This window comes from Paroedura picta, chromosome 9, assembly GCF_049243985.1.
Source record: "Paroedura picta isolate Pp20150507F chromosome 9, Ppicta_v3.0, whole genome shotgun sequence".
NCBI classification, from domain to species: Eukaryota; Metazoa; Chordata; class Lepidosauria; order Squamata; family Gekkonidae; genus Paroedura; species Paroedura picta.
In genome coordinates, this window is record NC_135377.1 from 11793386 (window position 1) to 11811682 (window position 18297).

The following is an 18297-nucleotide window of genomic DNA, read 5'->3' on the forward strand; positions in this document are numbered from 1 at the left end:
CCCCTGATGCAGCAGGCCTTGCCCAACTCAGGGAAGGCTTCTCTGTCACTTCCTCCCTTCCCCTGTTCAGACATTCAGAGGTGGCTTGCTGCTTCCTGCCTCTGCATCCTGACCCCTACCCCCCAAACCCTTGAAGGTCTCCCATCCAAATATTAGCCAGGATCAGCACTGCTTTGCTTCTGAGAACTGGCGGTACCGGGCTTGCCTGAGCTGTCCAGGTCAGGGAACTTTGAACCCTGAAAGTGCTATGTCAATGTTTGGTTACTATCTCCATATTAAATATTACAGGGGGTGATGGTGCTGAGGCCAGCTGCATCAGGCGATTTATTTTCAGGGAGCGATTTTTGTGCTGCTGTTCTTGTTTGTTTCTGGTGGAAAGAAAACGGCATGTTTCCTGAGCAGTGATGTCAAGTGATGGTTTTTGCTCGGTGGAACTTTTCGTCCGTTTGCACAAGCCAGGGAAAGACATCCTTCAAAGTGATTGCTTTAGTTCAGCTACTGGTAAAATAGTGAGTGGGATTATGGAAAAAAAGATCACGTATCTTCCCCCCTCCCTTCACTAGCAAATTTGAAACTCCTCATATAATTTCTCTCTCTGTGTGTGTGTGTCTCTGTCTGTCTCTCTCTCTGTATCAGTTTAGGGCAGGGGTAGTCAACCTGTGGTCCTCCAGATTAGCGACCCCCAACCTGTGGGCCTCGGACCACATGTGGTCCTTAGACTAATTGGAGGTGGGCCCCGAAGGACGCCTCCTCCTCCCCCCCCGGCCCTTTACTTCATCCCCCCCCGGCCCTTTACAACACACTTCATTGTTGTGGCGTGTCTGTATCTTATTTTGAAGGGATGTTTAAACATTACGATCAGAGAGCGTCAGGGCAGTGGTTGAGAGTAGAGGAGTAAACTACCCCCCCACCGGGCCTCAGTAAAAGACGCTGAATGGTCCTCGGTGAGTGGTCTCTGGCGATAAAAAGGTTGGGGACCACTGCTCCAGATGTTCATGGACTACAATTCCCAGGAGCCCCTGCCAGCAAACGCTGGAGGTCCATGAACATCTGGAGGACCACAGGTTGACTACCCCTGGTTTAGGGCAGTGGTCCCCAACCCGCGGGCCATGGCCCGGTGCCGGGCCGCAGCTCCCTCTCCCCGCCCCCCCCCCCGCAGTAAAAAACTTCCCAGGCCGCAAGCTTGCGGCCTGGGAAGCTTCTTACTGCGGGAGGGGGGGAGAGGGAATCAGGGCCATGCATGCGTGATGCGCGGGCGCGCATGCTTGGCATGCGCGGGCAGGCAGTTGCCCTGCCGGTCCTCAGCCTCAAAAAGGTTGGGGACCACTGCTTTAGGGCATCACAGTCATTCCATCCTTGTACTGTAAGTCGGCTCAATTTTCCACTCAATGTTGCCGTAAGGACCAATGTCTCCCAGGGTTTCCGTTTTCCTTTTTGATCTGCCTCTCGGAAAGTAACCTTAAGCCGTTCCAGAAGACTTTTTAGGAAGTCCATCTTCATAGATTTGCTCGCATTTGCCCATAAGACTTCCCCTCATTAGAGTCGTGCTTTTCTTCCTCCTCTGCTTCAAATGTCAGCTGTGAATAGTAACAAAGCATTAATTGTGGAAAAGTTGGGGGGCTCGGGAGCATTGTGAGCAAATGAAGTGCTCTTTTGAATGCTGCACAGGCTGCCTTGCAAATCAAACAGCGGCCACAATGCTCTCGGCATATGCCAGTGGATTAATTCGTCCAAATGCCGCTTCCTTGTTTCCTGTCATTTTCGAAATGAAGGGGGAGTGGAGAGGGGGGAAGGGGGGAAGGGAATGGAACGTTGGAATTTTAATTGCTTGACCGCGATTTTTAATTTGCCCTATACAAAGAGACCACGGACTATTAATTAGGAGTGGTGATTAGAACCTCAGCCTGGTAGAGTTTGTGGGATCAACAGTGCGAGCTTCAGACTGTATTTTAACTGGAAAGCTAAATCAGAGGAAAATGAAGGAGGTACCAAAGCATCACTTAACTACAAACTATAAAGAGAGTTTTAGAAGAAGAGTTGGTTCTTATATGCCGCTTTTCCCTACCGGAAGGAGGCTCAAAGCGGCTTACAGTCGCCTTCCCATTCCTCTCCCCACAACAGACACCCTGTGGGGTGGGTGAGGCTGAGAGAGCCCTGATATCACTGCTCGGTCAGAACAGTTTTATCAAGGCCATGACGAGCCCAAGGTCACCCAGCTGGCTGCATGTGGGGGAGTGTAGAATCGAACCCGGCATGCCAGATTAGAAGTCCGCACTCCTAACCACTACACCAAACTGGCTCTTTAGACAGTAGCCATGTTGGACTTCAGTAAAAGAGCAAGAACGGAGTCCGGAAGCATTTTAGAGACCAATGAAATCTTCAGGTTGTAAGCTTTTCAGTATCACACCTTCCTTCGCCAAATATCTGTTGAAAGGAGGTTTGTCTGCGTATCCAGTGTGGATGATCCCAAGTTGGAGATGCACCAAAATCTGAAAAAGCACGAATGTTCCTTGATGCGGTCAAAATGTTTGGAATTTTTATATAACCACAGAGAAATTGGGGAGAGGAAGGGGAGGCTCACTTCCACAACGCCATGGAGTGGCGGTGATGCATGCGCATGAGCACCCATGCGCACATATGTGTGCATGCGCCGCTACCCCTGTTGTAGGGGTCGTGGCACTAGGGTGGTTGAGAACCGCTGTTTTAGGGTTTCCTCCACAGTCTAAAGGTTGAAAAAGGCTGGGCTAACCACTGATAGGCACCATAATATAATGTGATACAATAAGTACAATACTTGCCAGCATCGTGGTTGTTTTGTACTGTCAAGGCCTTGCAATGGGGAAGGTTCCATCCCTGCGGGAGATGTAGTGCCTTCTCTTATCCAAGACGGGACATGCAACTTGTAAACCAGTCTCTTCCAGAGAGTGTGGCCAGCTTGCTCCGGGATGGCTTTTGGCTTAAGTTGCACTGAAAAGATCTGTTTTCTAACCCACAGGCCTTTCCTGATAATGTCTCTTTACAATTAGATCACAAAGCCTTCTTGAAACTGTCCGGCCGCCTGCATTGATGTCATCGCTGAATAGTCTAGTAACTAACATCTTGGCAGAGAGAAACGGAACAATCTTTACGCTTGCCACAATGTCCTGGGAATTGCATTCGCATCTGAACGTTCCTGCCTGATGTTTAGAGTTTTTCGGTCCAGGCTTCTCATGATGGCTTCAGTTCCCCGTCTTTCTCTAATTTTTTTGCATTTTAAAAAAGCCTAGAGCAAGTTGTTTTATAAGGCATTAAGCTTTGCAGGGCCAGAAGCGTGTCTTTCTCTCGCTTTTTTTGCAGTTTTTCTTTAAAAAACCCAAAGAACTGCCAGCCTTTTTTACCCCGAGAAGAGAAATTCTTGCTTGTTAGAATTGCTGCTAAAACGGCCAACAATTTAGGAACGTTAATGAGCCCCGTAAAATACTTTTGTGTGTGCGTGCATGCTGCAGACTGCTTTGAGTTTTATAATAACAGCCGTAAGTAATAAGCAGTAGACAATCATATTTTATAATCTAGTGTTTATAGTCTAGGTTTCTCAATTGTGCCAGGCTCAAGCACCGTTTTAATAGCAGTGGTTTTGTTTCCCTCTCAGCTGTAGTACCTCCATGTTCTCAAATTAGGCTAGGACTCCTTAGAGCAGCATTTAAGATGGGCCAGTGTTGGTGACCTCAATATACGAAACCTGCATGGACCCCGAGTCTAAGGACACTAGATCATAGCTGAGCTGAGGACTGAAGGATGTCGTGCTGCCCAGGACAGATGGCTAAGGCTAGACCAGTGGCTCTCAACCTGGGGGTCGGGACCCCTTTGAGGGTTGAATAACCTTTTCACGGGTTGTGGCAGGGCAAGCAGTTTGGCCGGGGAGGGGGGGTGCATCAGTTGCTGCGAGATCAGCATGGTGGGACAAGAGGCAGAACTGAACTGAGAAACCCCCGGAAAAAAAACAATTTATACACAGTCATGAACAATGGATCTTCACGCCATTGGTCAGTTTCGGTTCAATTTCTGTGAAAGAACCCTTGCATAATCTTATGGTTGGGGGTCACCACAACATGAAGAACTGTATTAAAGGGTCGCAGCATTAGGAAGGTTGAGAACCACTGGGCTAGACTGATCTTTTCTGACCTCGAAAGCTAAGTAGGCTCAGCCCTGAGAGACCTCTAAGGAAGTCTAAGGTTGACACAAAACAAACAAAACAACTTTGCTGTTATCTATCCCTTGCCTAAATAAGATCTGTACATCTAAATTTGTACATCTATCAAGGGGGAAGATACTAGATGCCCCGATGAAATTTCTGGGTGCCGTGGGATCCAATCACCTGGGATTTGTCCAGTCCTGATACAACTTGTGAGCGTGCCAGTTCTGTCTAAGGCAAAGCTCAAATCCTTGAGCCTGTAAGTCAAATATTTACAAAAAGGTTCTGAAGCATCTTGTCTCTTGCCTGCCCTCACGTCAGCCAGCTTTACTGGACAGATGCAGAATTTGAGCATTTCGATAGACAGTCCTAAAAAAAATGGATCATGCTCTAAAGAAGAGACCTCCTCTCCCCAAATATTGTAATCTTGTAACAGACCTCAAACACCTTCCCTATACCGTGGTAACTTTTTACCATAAAATAATTGGCATGGTTTCATTTTTTAAATATAACATTGTCCTTGTATATATAGCCTTTAAAAACATTATAGTTGATTGTATTTTAAATTAGTAAATTTTTACAAGTGAAGGATGGCCTGGGGGAAAAGACCCAGTATGGGGTGAGATGGGAGCCCTATTAAGGCTATCACTGGGGAAGGACTTGAACGACAGCTATGAGGAAGGTCTTCCAGGCCTATAGGGGGCAGAATGACCGATGCCAAGCTCAAGTTCAAAATGCCTGTACACCCACCTACTTGAAGTAGCTTTACTGTCTTTATTTTGCTTGGTTTTTATTAGATATTCTTTCTGTCTTTTTTTTTTTACCAGTAAAATACATGCGAGAAGCTACCCCTTATGTGAAGAAAGGTTCTCCGGTTTCCGAAATTGGGTGGGAGACTCCCCCACCAGAATCCCCCCGGTTGGGAAATCCGTCCAGCGACCCCCTCTCGCAGCTTTCTCTCTCCATCCACAGAGACAAGAAAACAATCCCGCTCAAAATGTGTTACGTTACACGGAACTTGGCTGCCTCTGATCTGGAAAACAGGTAAGGTTTGTTGTGAGATTGTGTGTGTGTGTGTGTGAAAGAGAGGGAGAGAGAGTAATAGATTATTTATCGTATGGCAGGTATATAGTGTGGCCAGAAGATCCTATGATTGTTGGATTGTCTGGCAACCAAGCAAGAGAGGTTTGGAGGTTGCTTTCCATTGCCTGCCTCTGCGTCATGACCCTGATCTTCCTTGGAGGGATCCCATTCAAATATTAACCAAGGCCAATCCTGCTTGGCTTCTGAGATCCGTTTAGAGTGGGTGTACCTGGTCTATCCAGGTCAGGGCACTTTGAAGCCTGAAAGTGCTTTCATAATAAACTGTCCATCTTTCCTCAGATTTCAAAGTTGATTTATTTTTTCCAATATGACGTTGATTTTGCCATGTCAGCATATTCAGTTCATTGTTCTAGTCATCTAAGCCAAGGGTAGTCAACCTGTGGTCCCCCAGATGTCCATGGACTACAATTCCCAGGAGCCCCTGCCAGGATTGCCTTGCTGTACTCCTTAGACCAGGGGTAGTCAAACTGCGGCCCTCCAGATGTCCATGGACTACAATTCCCAGGAGCCCCTGCCAGCGTTCACTGGCAGGGGCTCGTGGGAATTGTAGTCCATGAACATCTGGAGGACCACAAGTTGACTTTCCCTCTAGCACTCAACAACACATTAGTATGCTGGAGCATTACCCCCAGTGTGACCTTGTCAATTCTGGGTTATGCCAGAATGTGCTACATCACTCAGATATGATACCCCACCCACCCCTTGGGCTGGCCAGTTCTGCTCAATGATCAGGTGAGCGTTGGTGAGCAGTGGTCAGAATTACATAGGGAGAATGTCTCCCTCCACAACTGTGAAAATAATAGGCTTAATAGAAGTAGATAATTGCTAAAATGTTTCATAAATTTGAATCTATCATAAATTTGGTGATTCTCATGTATGTTTCTGGTATTTGGTGCGTGTATGTGCTCCTTTGCCAGCTTTTAGTATCAATTTAATATTTTCGGGTTATCTGTAGATAAATCTGCACATCACTAGCAATTGTGTCCATCTAGTATTTGAAAGGTATACAGAAATAATTTCTAATGTTATGAGCCCCTAATACTTAAAAGAGTAGGCCTGATTATTATGGCCGGAGTAGGGTTACCAGATGTCCTCTTGAGAAATGACATAACTTTGTTTTTTGGTGTCCATTCTGTTTTGGGCTCTTAAAAAAAATCCTGATGAAAATGTCCGCTTTTGGTGTTGGAAGGTTAAGAACATTCCTAGTTAGCAGCAATTATCACAGCTTGACTTAGCAAGGGTATTTAAAATGAGATTTGTCATAGTGATCGCTTGTTTGAAGTCGTCAGTTGGGAAATGTGCCCTCTTTTTTTGCGTTCCAAAACCCTTGTTTAAGTGAATTAGATTAAAATAACTCACCAGATTAATTTGGCTACAAATCACCTTGTAGTCATGCTTAAAATACCCCCTCTGTTCAAGCGCTTTCTGTAAACACTTCCAGACACAGCCGGTTTGGCAAGTTTGGGGCTCAAATTGAAAAATGTATAAGCAAAGACACCTTCTAAAAATACCCACAGTTTTGTCACAGTTTTTTGAAAATATGTTTCAAACACCGCTTCTTTCTTACACAGATGGTATTGCCAAGCAGGAAAAAGTACAAAGAGAGAAAGAAAAAACCTATCCCAAGGCTACTATAAATGTTACTAAAATTATTACAAAATAAATGAAGTAAAGGGTTCTTCATTTTTGTTTGTTTATTCTCGTATAGGATCCAACCAAACGGTTTCTGGATATGTTCCGTTTTCAAATGGAAATTTTCCCCAATGGTTGTCCTTTGAGGGAGCAGCTGGTATTATTAGCATCTCCATATTGAAGAGCCAAAGTCCGACATATATGCTGTATTATTCAGTAGAGGTTGAATTTCACAATTTGGATATTCATGATATTTACATTCAAAGGACAACCACTGAGAACGAAGAACCCTTTACTTCATTATTTTGTAATAATTTTAGTAGCATTTATAGTAGCCTTGGGACAGGTTTTTTCTTTCTCTCTTTGTATTCACTACAAACCATCCCACTTGTCTATATTTCCAAGTAGGAAAAAGTATGCAAATTATCCATCGATCATCATAGCTTCACCCACATAGTTTCCCTCCCGGTGCACACAATGACCGTTTACGCACTGGAGGTTTTATGCCGTGCTGCAGGCTGGAGTTTTAGTCATGGCAGGTTGCCCCACCTCTTCCTGCACCCACACAGGGGAGCATTCGGCCCGGTGCACCTCATCCACCCCCAATTTGTACTCCTGCACGGGAGCTGGGGCAGTGAAGTTCCCAGTGCATAAACAGTGAAAGCAGTGCTGTGTGTTGGCTGAGACTTTCCAGCACACGTACATGCAGCAAACTACATGAACCCACTACCCTCACATGTGTAGATTTATGCATACCATTTGTTCTGTCTTCTATTCCAAAACCCCAAAAGTATTTATAGCCGCTAAAAATAATATCTGGCAGAGAAGACCACCATTGCTAGACAGTGTATGGAGCCTTGTTTTCCGTTTTCCTGCCATCAGGTTTCCAGTCTTCTTAAAATCTGTGCAAACCTGCAGAAACAATCAATGAAGGAGACATGGAGTTTTGGGGGGGAAAGAGCCAAGAAGAAAGACAAATTAAGAGGATGAAGAAGAGTTAGTTCTTATATGCCGCTTTTCTCTACCCGAAGGAGGCTCAAAGCGGCTTACAGTCATCTTCCCTTTCTTCTCCCCACAACAGACACCCTGTGGGGTGGGTGAGGCTGAGAGAGCGCTGATATCACTGCTCAGTCAGAACAGTTTTATCAGTGCTGTGATGAGCCCAAGGTCACCCAGCTGGCTGCATGTGGGGGAATGCAGAATTGAATCTAGCATGCCGGATTCGAAGTCCGCACTCCTAACTACCACACCAAACTGGCAAAATCTCAAACCAGTTCTTGGGATATGCGCTATTAACAGAAGAGAAAGGGCAGCCAAAGAAGGCACAGAGTTGTGCAAGACAGAGTTTGCCATTACGTGTGAGTTGTTGTTGTGTTCTGCCTGAACCACAAATTGTGGTTTGCTTTCTTGCCGATAAACCTGGGTTCTAAACTCTGCTTTAATTCTGGTTTGGAATTCTGGTTTAGAGGGAAGCCATAGTTTGTCAACAAGAGCGGTGCTTTTACTGCATCAGCGTTTTAAATTCGGAGCCACGCAAGAAGGGAGAGGGAGGGAATGCCCAGGTAAGTGAATGTTAACTGCAGAACACAGTGTGTGCTTGCACATGACCCATAAGTTTCCAGTGAGGTGAATTAAGCTGACTGTGATTTCTGCTGTCTTTGTACTGGTGTTGTTTTGGAGACGTCGCGCAGGAAGTGATACTTGAAGGCTGATTTGAATTAACCAGGCTGCTTCAGCTGCAGGCTTTTGGCCAAAGAAGGGAGAGATCAAGTGGGGAAATTCAGGGGGGAAACCAGGAAAGCATGAGACTTTAATGGCTCCCCTGCCATTTGCTTTGCTAGAGCTAAAAATAGGGAAAGGGTTTCGACCCTTGTTTATAACATGTGTGGGACCAGCTGCATCACACCACACTAATGTTCAACATGATTGTCTCTTTCACTGTCAGTTTTTTAAAAGGGGGAACTAATGGAATCTGGAAGGGGGGGGCTTAAAGAGAGTTTTTCCTCCTCTTTTAGAAACAATATGCTTTTGTTCCTTCCCAGTGCAAAAACTCATTAGAACTTCATTTGTTTTCAGCGCTTTTCTATTTGAGGGCCTCAGAACATTGAAACTTTTCCAGTTGGGGGAGAGGAAGAAGAAAGCAAAAAAAAAAAAAAAGAAGAAGAAGAAGAAATTATCAGGGCTTTTAAAGAAACCCCCCCACAAAGCTTCTATACCTCTTAATGGTGCATCCTAAGCTTTGTATTGATTTTGTATTTTACTTAAAAAAAAAACTCTGTTGTTAGTAACTAAGTAAAGCAGCCTTTTCCAACGTTTTGACCATGGAGGAGTCCCTGAGATAATTTTATAGGTTTCAAGGCACACCAGAAGTGATGTCAGCTGGCCATGCCTCAGGAAGTGATGTCAATGGAAGGGATATCATCACCCATGTTAAGAGGCAGGCTTGAGTTGAACGGCGCCGGAGAGGGGGGCGGGAAGAGGATGTAGTTTAAGCCAAGAATAGGTATGCTGGCTCTGACTCCTCCCAGGTGCAGAAACCACTAGAGATCATGCTTGGGGCAGGGGGAGCAATGGAAACAACCAGTTCCCTATCATGCGGCTGAGTCCATTAAGTCAGAAGAGGAAATGGCGTGGATCCCTCCAGAGCTATAGGTGACCCCCAGGGGTCTATGAACCCCTGGTTGGAAATCCATGAGCTGAAGACTTCTCAATTTTGATGGGTAGGAGGAGAGGGGGAGCAAAGGTGACTTATTCTATTTTAAATTCCAGTTTCCAATATAAAGTAGCCCCTGAAGCAGGGCAAGATCTAATGCAATGAAAATCTGGGCAATGAAAATCTGCCACTTTGTGGTCACTTCTGAAAGCTCCACAGACTGTTGAAAGCAACCCATTCCCGTTTTTTCTCTCTACCATCTTATACACTTCTCAGCATTGTAGTCCCCAAGAGCAAGCTCTGGCACACTAGGGTAACAGTTAGGCCAGGCGTTCTCAGCCAGGGTTTTATGAAACCTGGGAGTTTCTTGATTATCCTGGAAGGGTTTCCTGAACGAGTGGGAGTTAATGGATCTTTTTATAGTTTTTAAATTTGTTAAACCTTTATTGGGTGATATGAAAGGATTGCTTTGGCCACCTCATGAGAAGGCAGGACTCCCTGGAGAAGAGCCTAATGCTGGGAGCGATCGAGGGAAAAAGAAGAAGGGGACGACAGAGAATGAGGTGGCTGGATGGAGTCACTGAAGCAGTCGGTGCGAACTTAAATGGACTCCGGGGAATGGTAGGGGACAGGAAGGCCTGGAGGATCATTGTCCATGGGGTTGCGATGGGTCGGACACGACTTTGCACCTAACTACAACAACAATGACCATATATGATCATGTTGATCTGTCCCCAACCCTAAGATGGCCAATGAGGGGCCCGCTGGAGGTCAGGAAATCTCCTCCCCTCCCACAAAGCTTAAAGCTTAAAGGGGAGGCAGGGTGAGACGGCAGTGCTTTGACTTTGATACAGATAAAACTGTTATGCTGTTAGCAGGAAGTAAGTTCTTTGAGACTCCCACACATGAAGATGGTTTATCAATTTTGGTTGCTCCTATTTCCTGTGGAAAATGCAGCGTCTCAGTTTACTGATGGTCAACACCGAGCGACATGTAAAAACTCTGCTACAGTCCATGCTGATATATATTTTTTCCTTTTCCTTTTTTTGCCTGTCGGAGAGTACAAGTTCTTCACCAAAGTCCTCCAAAGTCCTAACAGACCTAGACACCTGTGGCTTACATAGCTCCTCTGGAATGTGGTTACAGTTATCTGATGTTACAAATGAAGCCATCGACTGTGCCATTTTGAAATTCTTTTTTCTTTTTTGCCAAATGGGGCATTTTAAAAATTTGCACAAAGGTGAGATTGTGGTCCCACCATTGTGCAATTACCTCCCCTGCCCCTGGGTTGCTCCACCATCATGCAGAATTGGCATGGCTGTTGCTTCAAGATTTTTGGTCAACCATCATTGGACTTGCCACTGGTCTCTGGTCATGACATTCGGAGCTCGAAAGGCACATTTGCCCAGCTGAATCTCCCTTTACCTTAAAAAAAAAAAAACAAAAACACCCACCCCCGAACCTTAGTTTGACTTCACCTTGCAGATTGTGGCTTGGTTATTTGATCGGAGTCCAGCAATACTTTAGAAACCAACAAGATTTTCACAGTATTAGCTTTCTAGGTCAAAGTTCCCTTCAACCGATACCTTAATCTGCCTTCGGACCTTAGACTAGAAATGGGGAAAGGGAAAGCATTAGGGAGAGACACACCTTCCTGGTTTAGATATGACACGGAAGGAACCAATCTCATGCTGTCCAAAATACTAGAATCCAAGGAAGTGATCAGTTCTACCTATGAAAATATGAGTCGTGTTCTTAGGCCAGAGCATTTTTGCCTTGTATCAGCACCCCTAAAAAACTATAAGAACATTGGAAGAGCACTGCTGGATCAGACCAGTGGTTCATCTAATCCAGCATCCTGTCTCGCACAATGGCCAACCAGTTCCTCTGGAGGGCCAACAATAGGGCAGAGAGGCTGAGGCCTTCCTGAGAATATCACAAGAGTTCTGTTGGATCAGACCAGTGGTCCATCTAGTCCAGCATCCTGTCACACAGTGGCCAGCCAGTTCCTCTGGACAGCCAACAACAGGGCAGAGAGGCCTGAGGCCTTCCCCTGAGGTTGCCTCCTGGCTCTGAATGTGGAGGATCCCCTCAGTCAACTGAGGCGAGTACCCATTGATAGACTTCTCCTCCATGAATCTATTTAATTGACTTTTAAAGCTGTTTATTCCCGTGGCCATCACTTCATCCTCTGGCATCAAATTCCACATTTTGATCGCTCTCTGTTCCTGCATGGTGAGCCTTGCTGTTTTAGAAAGCAATGTCTACAATGCAGCCTCTTTCTAGTGATGTAACTTTCTTGTGTCCATAAAAGCAGAACCAACTGGCTAGCAGAGCTTACAGTAAAGGTCATGTGCATAAGAATATGTCTGGGAATTGTCTTTGACACAAGGGTGAAGCATATGCCCATATACGGAGACAATCATGGTACAGCCATGTTACTGAAAGTATGGCTTAATTTACACATGGCAGCAAAATGAGGAAGGAGTAAGGTAGGAGAATTATGAGGTGGAAGAATACATTGTACCGCTTCAGACTGTGAGTGAAGGGTCATGGAGGATCACGTTTCGGAATACTCCCGCACGTTAAATAGAAAATTCGCCCAGAGAACAAAAAGAGGAGGTAGAAATTTTCCCCTTCCTGATATGTTTTTATTTGTGTGACTTGTTTTTAATGCAAAGGATCATTCAGGGGAAAATATCAGACCCCTGCCAGATCAGACCAGTGGTCCATCTTGTCCAGCAATTGCCCAACTGTGAAGACCAAGAAACAGTTTATAGAGGCAAGGCCTTCTCCTGACATTGCCATGTACCCTTGGTATGCAGAAGTTTACTGCCTCTGAATGTGGAGGACTACTTTACTCACTAGGCATACGGACAAAGATATGGGTAAGATCTGGAACTCATCACCTGCCCTCTAAAAGTGGTGCATCCCACCCCACCACTTCACCCTTTCATTGGTCCACTTTGTGTAAACCAGACTTATTTATTTCAGACTGTGGAGCACGATGGGTAGATGGATCTAAAGCAGGGTGCTTCTCGGTACATGGGGAATTTCCCTGTGCACCAGAAATGGGTGCACACTTGATGGAGGTTAGCAGGCCACAAAATAAATATATATCATGTCATCCTCAAGGGTACTCATTTTTTTTAAGGGGGCTCATTATCTAACATAGAAGGCTTGTTTTGTCATCTCATCTTGGCCATGGATTTATGTCAGAATCATGTGACTTGGCTGAGGGTAAGCAGAATTTCCTACATAAGAGTGTAATAATGTGGCTGCCCTGACCTGGATAGCTCAGAGCAGCCTGATCTCATCAGATCCTGAAGCTAAGCAGAGTGGGCCCTGGATGGTACATGGATAAGGTGACCAGATTGTCCCACTTTTGGAGGGACATATGGGGGTACCTGGCCAATTGTACTTATGTTGAAATGTAAAAATATATATTACAATACTATTTTTGCATTCTATGCGTTCTGTGAAATTTTTTGTTGCTCCATATAGACCAAATTTTTAATCAAGAACCCCCCTCGGTCAATGGTGTCCCGGTATACCAATGTTAAAATCTGGTCACCTTATACATGGATGGAGACCACCAATAAGTCCAGGGCAGCTTTACAGAGGCAGGCAATGACAAAACCACCTTTGGCCATCTCTTGCCTTGAAAACCGTATAGAGCAGCCATGTTTGTTGCAACTTGATGGCACTTTCAGCTTCCAGTCATATGGCAGCTCTATCACATTCCCAAATCCTGATTCCTCCCTCCATTTTGCTTGGAGATATGCCTGTTTATTGTGAAGGCACCGCAGAAATATTTGAGAAGGTATGTGCAATGTCTGGAGCCATTCACACTCCTTTGTCTAAGGTAGGGGTAGTCAAACTGCGGCCCTCCAGATGTCCATGGACTACAATTCCCAGGAGCCCCTGCCAGCGCTGGCAGGGGCTCCTGGGAATTGTAGTCCATGGACATCTGGAGGGCCGCAGTTTGACTACCCCTGGTCTAAGGAGTATAGCAAGGCAATTCTAGAAGTGGTTCTCATGTATCTGCACGTGGTCCAAATAACCGTGCTTTAGGCAGTGCAAATTAACCCTTGTTGTGGGACAGAATGTTGGATTTGATCAAAAGGCCACTTAGTTGAGCATTCTGTATCGAGCAATGAGTAGCCAGATGCCCCTGGGAAGTTCAGATCAGGGAAAGATATAAATATTTTAGGGATATTTTTAGTTATTGTGGTCAGTGGGCATCTTTTGTGAATGTTTGTGAACTTCATTGAAAGTCCAGCCTCGCTAGTGGCTCATCACCACGTTTTCTGGCAATTAATTCCATGTTAATTACATTATATCATGAGGAAATTCCTCTTGTTTCTTTTCCTTCATACACAACATGCACACATCCTGAAATGTGGACAGTGGGATTTTTTTGTACCAGTATGCATCACTTTGCAGACATTTCGGTTAAATCTTACCTCCAGTGTGATTGCAAATTTGGTTGCAAACTCTGCTTGGGTTGTTTATTAATGATCCATTCTCCTGAAGGCTGATCAGCAACATGGTCAGGTTTGCAAAATTTCTTACCCGCAGGCAAGGTATCTGAAGAAGTGTGCATGCACACAAAAGCTGACAGCCAGAATAAAACTTTGTTGGCCTTAAAGGCTGTGTTGGACTCAAACGTTGTTCTTCTAGCACTGCTCTTTAATGCCGATGACCTTCACAGTGAAAATGCTGTCGCTTTACAATATCACTCTTTGTATTGAGCTCTTTTACTTGGAGAGTTAAACTGGATGACTCACAGAGTCTGCGTGAAAGTTTCAGTTCTAGGAAACAGAAACTCACACACCACCACCGCTGCTTCCTAAATAGGCACCTCTTCCTGACATGAGACTATGTCAGAAAATAGCTGGTGTAGTTGAAAAATGCATTGATTTCCATTTTCTTTTGACGCAGGAATGAACCATCCTTTAACACGGGTAGTCAACCTGTGGTCCTCCAGATGTTCATGGACTACAATTGCCATGAGCCCCTGCCAACATTTGCTGGCAGGGGCTCATGGGAATTCTAGTCCATGAACCTATGGAGGACCACAGGTTGACTACCGCAGACTCTCAGCTCTACCAACGACCAGGTGGGGTCTGGAGTTCTCCTGGGATTATTGCTGATCTACAGAAAACAGAGATCAGTTTCTCTAGGGGAGATGGCACCTCTGTGGCATCACATTTCTGCTGCCCCACTTCAAACTCAGGTTCCCCAGCCCCCCCCCCCCCCAATCTTCAGGAACTTACCAACCCAGAGCTGGAAACCCCAGCTCTTCCGGAGTTCTCTTTCTCTTGAAACATAAGCAATCTTTATCAGTTTGTGGTTTGCTGAGAGTTTGTGTATGTGTGCATTATTTCTTTATCTTGTGGGTTAAACGATAAAACAATGTTTTCCCTGCAATAATAATCGTAATAATAATAATAAATTTCAATTTCTGTCCCGCCCTTCCAGGTGTTCAGGGCGGGAACAACATTAAAACATATATAAAGATTAAAAATTTAAAAACATTTCCAGGTTTCTATAACTCATCAGACACTGGATGTGAGTAAGCTATTTATTAGTACCCCAGCATGGTACAGGAAGAGAGCAAGAACTGAACTGAAAACCCACCAAAATGCCTAACATATACAAACACACACAAGATCTTTCCCACCAGCAATGGCCAGTTTCATTTTAAACTCGCTTGAAGTTGCAGTGCATCCAACCTCTCGCTGGCCCATCAGCGGTCCCAGATTTCGATCCTGCCTTGGACCTAAGCTTGGTCCTCAGCAGGTCTACAGACACAAAACATCCCCAAACAGAATCCAGCCTGGTCTGTGCCTGTGGCCTGGTTCTTCTGTTTTTGGCGTTGGCACAGGGACCAGGCACTTTGCCACCAGACACGGTAATGGTTTCAAATGGTCGCCATGTTGGTTTGCAGTAGAACAGCTCGATTTGAGTCCAGTAGCAACCGAGAGACCCACAAGATGTTTGGGGTGAGAGTCTTTTTTAGAGTGCAACTTTAGCAAATAAAAGGAAGCCATGTATTATTTGCACCGAGTACACAAGATAATCTGTAAGTATCTTCATTCCTCAAAAAAATCTTTGCAAATGTGAGAAGTTCAGTGCATAGCTAGAAATTAAGAGTTCCGTGTTTGATCTGAGTTCAGGTGCAAATTTCTGGGGTTTTTTTGTTACAAGATTGCAGTGTTACGGTTAGATTTTCGGCAGTGTTTGGTATGCAACTGTTTTCCAAGCAGGAATAGGGAATGCTGGCATTTTTTACTTGGCAACTTGGCTTCAAGCAAGAAACACAGAACCCCCCCCCCCCCCAGTCCCCACTCCCGGTCCGCTGCCAGCACCGCTGCCAAATTGGTTTAAGTCTTGGTTAGTGTCAGGGTCCGCCGGGTCTTTGCCATGCTTCGGGTCCGCCACGTTGTTCGGTGAGGGAGACCCGGGACTAGAAGGCTTTATCTGTAGGAAACAGCGTCTCAGAATGGAGTCGGTATTCTCTCTCCCGCTCCTGGGTTCAGGGTAGTTCCGTCACTACGCCTCCAACCCCATCTCCTCATTGACGCTTCCTTAAGTAGCCTCTCTAGCCCCTGTCTCCACCCTCCGGGCTTCTCAGGCGGACCTCGCCCTTCCGGGACTCCGCGTCTCTCCGCCACCGCCCCGCCCTGGGTTTCTCCCTTGCTCTCCCCGCTTGTACTGACTGCCCCTGTGCTACCGTTTCCCCTACCCCTGGTGAACTGATTCCCCACATCACTTTATGTAAGTTTCGTATCCAAAGAGGGTCTGCCGGGATCTCTTCCTCTGGATCTTCCTTTCTTAGGTTTCCGCTCCTGTCAGCACGCTCCTTCTCCGGACCCCCCGCGCTGCCCAAACTAGTCGTCCTCGACAGTTAGCCAAACAGCCTCTGAGAAAATGTGATACCATTCATACAAGCAACCCAGCTGGAGCACAGCCACACTTCCAATGCGAAATATGTAATTCCCATGGGCCAGCATGGGCGTTATCAAAAAGCATTCCCTAGGTGGTGTTTACATAACCGCGGGGGGGATGTGTGAATAAGCACAGCTGTGGCACTGCCTTAAATATTTCCAGGAAAAGGGGAATTGGAAACAGAACTTTTATCACCCAATTGCAGATGAACATTAATGTTGTGTTTCAGAAGCCAATCCAGCCCGCAAAGAGTTGGATGGCTGGCAACGGTCGATTCAAAGCTATTTCCAGTTGGAGTTGTACCATCAGTGGGCAAAACGTCCCATTACATATCCAGCCGTTTGCACAATGGTTCAGGGACTTTGCCCAGTGTGTTTGTTCTGTATTTATTCCAGATAACTAGGCAGGTGGATAGCCAGTGCTACACCTGCAGGGAGCATATTGCCAGGGCTCTAATGCATCACTCTACACGTGCAGAATTCACATATCCTCCCCTTTCATTGTTGTGGTTCCAGTCAGAACTACCTCCCATTAACAATTTGTCCTGTGCCTTTCTGTTCTGTAAACAGGAGAGCTAGCTTGGCGCGGACTTCTAATCTGGCAAGCCGGGTTTGATTCTGCACTCCCTCACATGCAGCCAGCTGGGTGACCTTGGGCTCATCACAGCACTGATAAAACTGTTCTGACCGAGCAGGAATATCAGCGCTCTCTCAGCCTCACCTCTCTCACTAGGTGTCTGTTGTGGGGAGAGGAAAGGGAAGGAGATTGTAAGCCGCTTTGAGTCTCCTTCGGGTAGAGAAAAGCGGCATATAAGAACCAACTCTTCTTCTTCTTCAGTAATATTAGGGTTCTCTCAGCCTCACCTCCCTCACTGGGTGTCTGTTGTGGGGAGAGGAAAGAGAAGGCGACTGTAAGCCACTTTGAGACTCTTTCGGGTAGAGAAAAGCGGCATATAAGAGCCAACTCTTCTTCTTCTTCAGTAATACCAGGGCTCTCTCAGCCTCACCTCCCTCTCTGGGTGTCTGTTGTGGGGAGAGGAAAGGGAAGGAGAAAGGCTCTTTTTCTTCTGGCCACCCCATCAAGGGTGTTCAAGGCAAGTGGGAAGCAAAGGTGCTTTGCTTCTGTCTTTCTCTACAGTGTCTTCCTTGGTGGCCTTCCCTCAAAGTTGGTGGCCTTCCCTCAAACCTTGTTCAGCTTCTGAGATCTGACAAGATCTGGCTATACCATGACTTCTTCCCTCCATCACACTACACTTCCACTATAGTACACTATTTAATAAGCTGATACTTAATTTTTTTTTCCTGTGTAAGGTAAAGGTATCCCCTGTGCAAGCACCGTGTCATGTCTGACCCTTGGGGTGACGCCCTCTAGCGTTTTCATGGCAGACTCTATACGGGGTGGTTTGCCAGTGCCTTCCCCAGTCATGACCGTTTACCCCCCAGCAAGCTGGGTACTCATTTTACCGACCTCGGAAGGATGGAAGGCTGAGTCAACCTTGAGCCGGCTGCTGGGATCAAATTCCCAGCCTCATGGGCAAATCTTTCAGACTGCATATCTGCTGCCTTACCACTCTGCGCCACAAGAGGCTCTATTTTTTTCCTGTGTAAAAGAAGCCAAATAACTGGTTTACGAAAGCCTGACTGCAGAGAGCTGGTGCTCTATATAAAGCACTTGTTATAGTCATGTATTGATAATACTGCTTGTACTGCCATGAAAGCGCTGGAGGGCGTCACCCCAAGGGTCAGACATGACCCGGTGCTTGCACAGGGGATACCTTTATCTT

The 18297-nt window shown here is 45.9% G+C and overlaps 1 protein-coding gene across 1 annotated transcript in view; it reads left to right on the forward strand.

The window, feature by feature from the left end:
• SNTB1 (syntrophin beta 1) overlaps positions 1 to 18297 on the forward strand; it is a 104256-nt gene that overhangs the window by 51894 nt on the left and 34065 nt on the right. The window contains exon 2 of the mRNA XM_077351586.1: positions 4999 to 5215. Coding sequence (XP_077207701.1) covers positions 4999 to 5215 — 217 coding nt within the window. The remainder of the gene's footprint in view (positions 1 to 4998; positions 5216 to 18297) is intronic.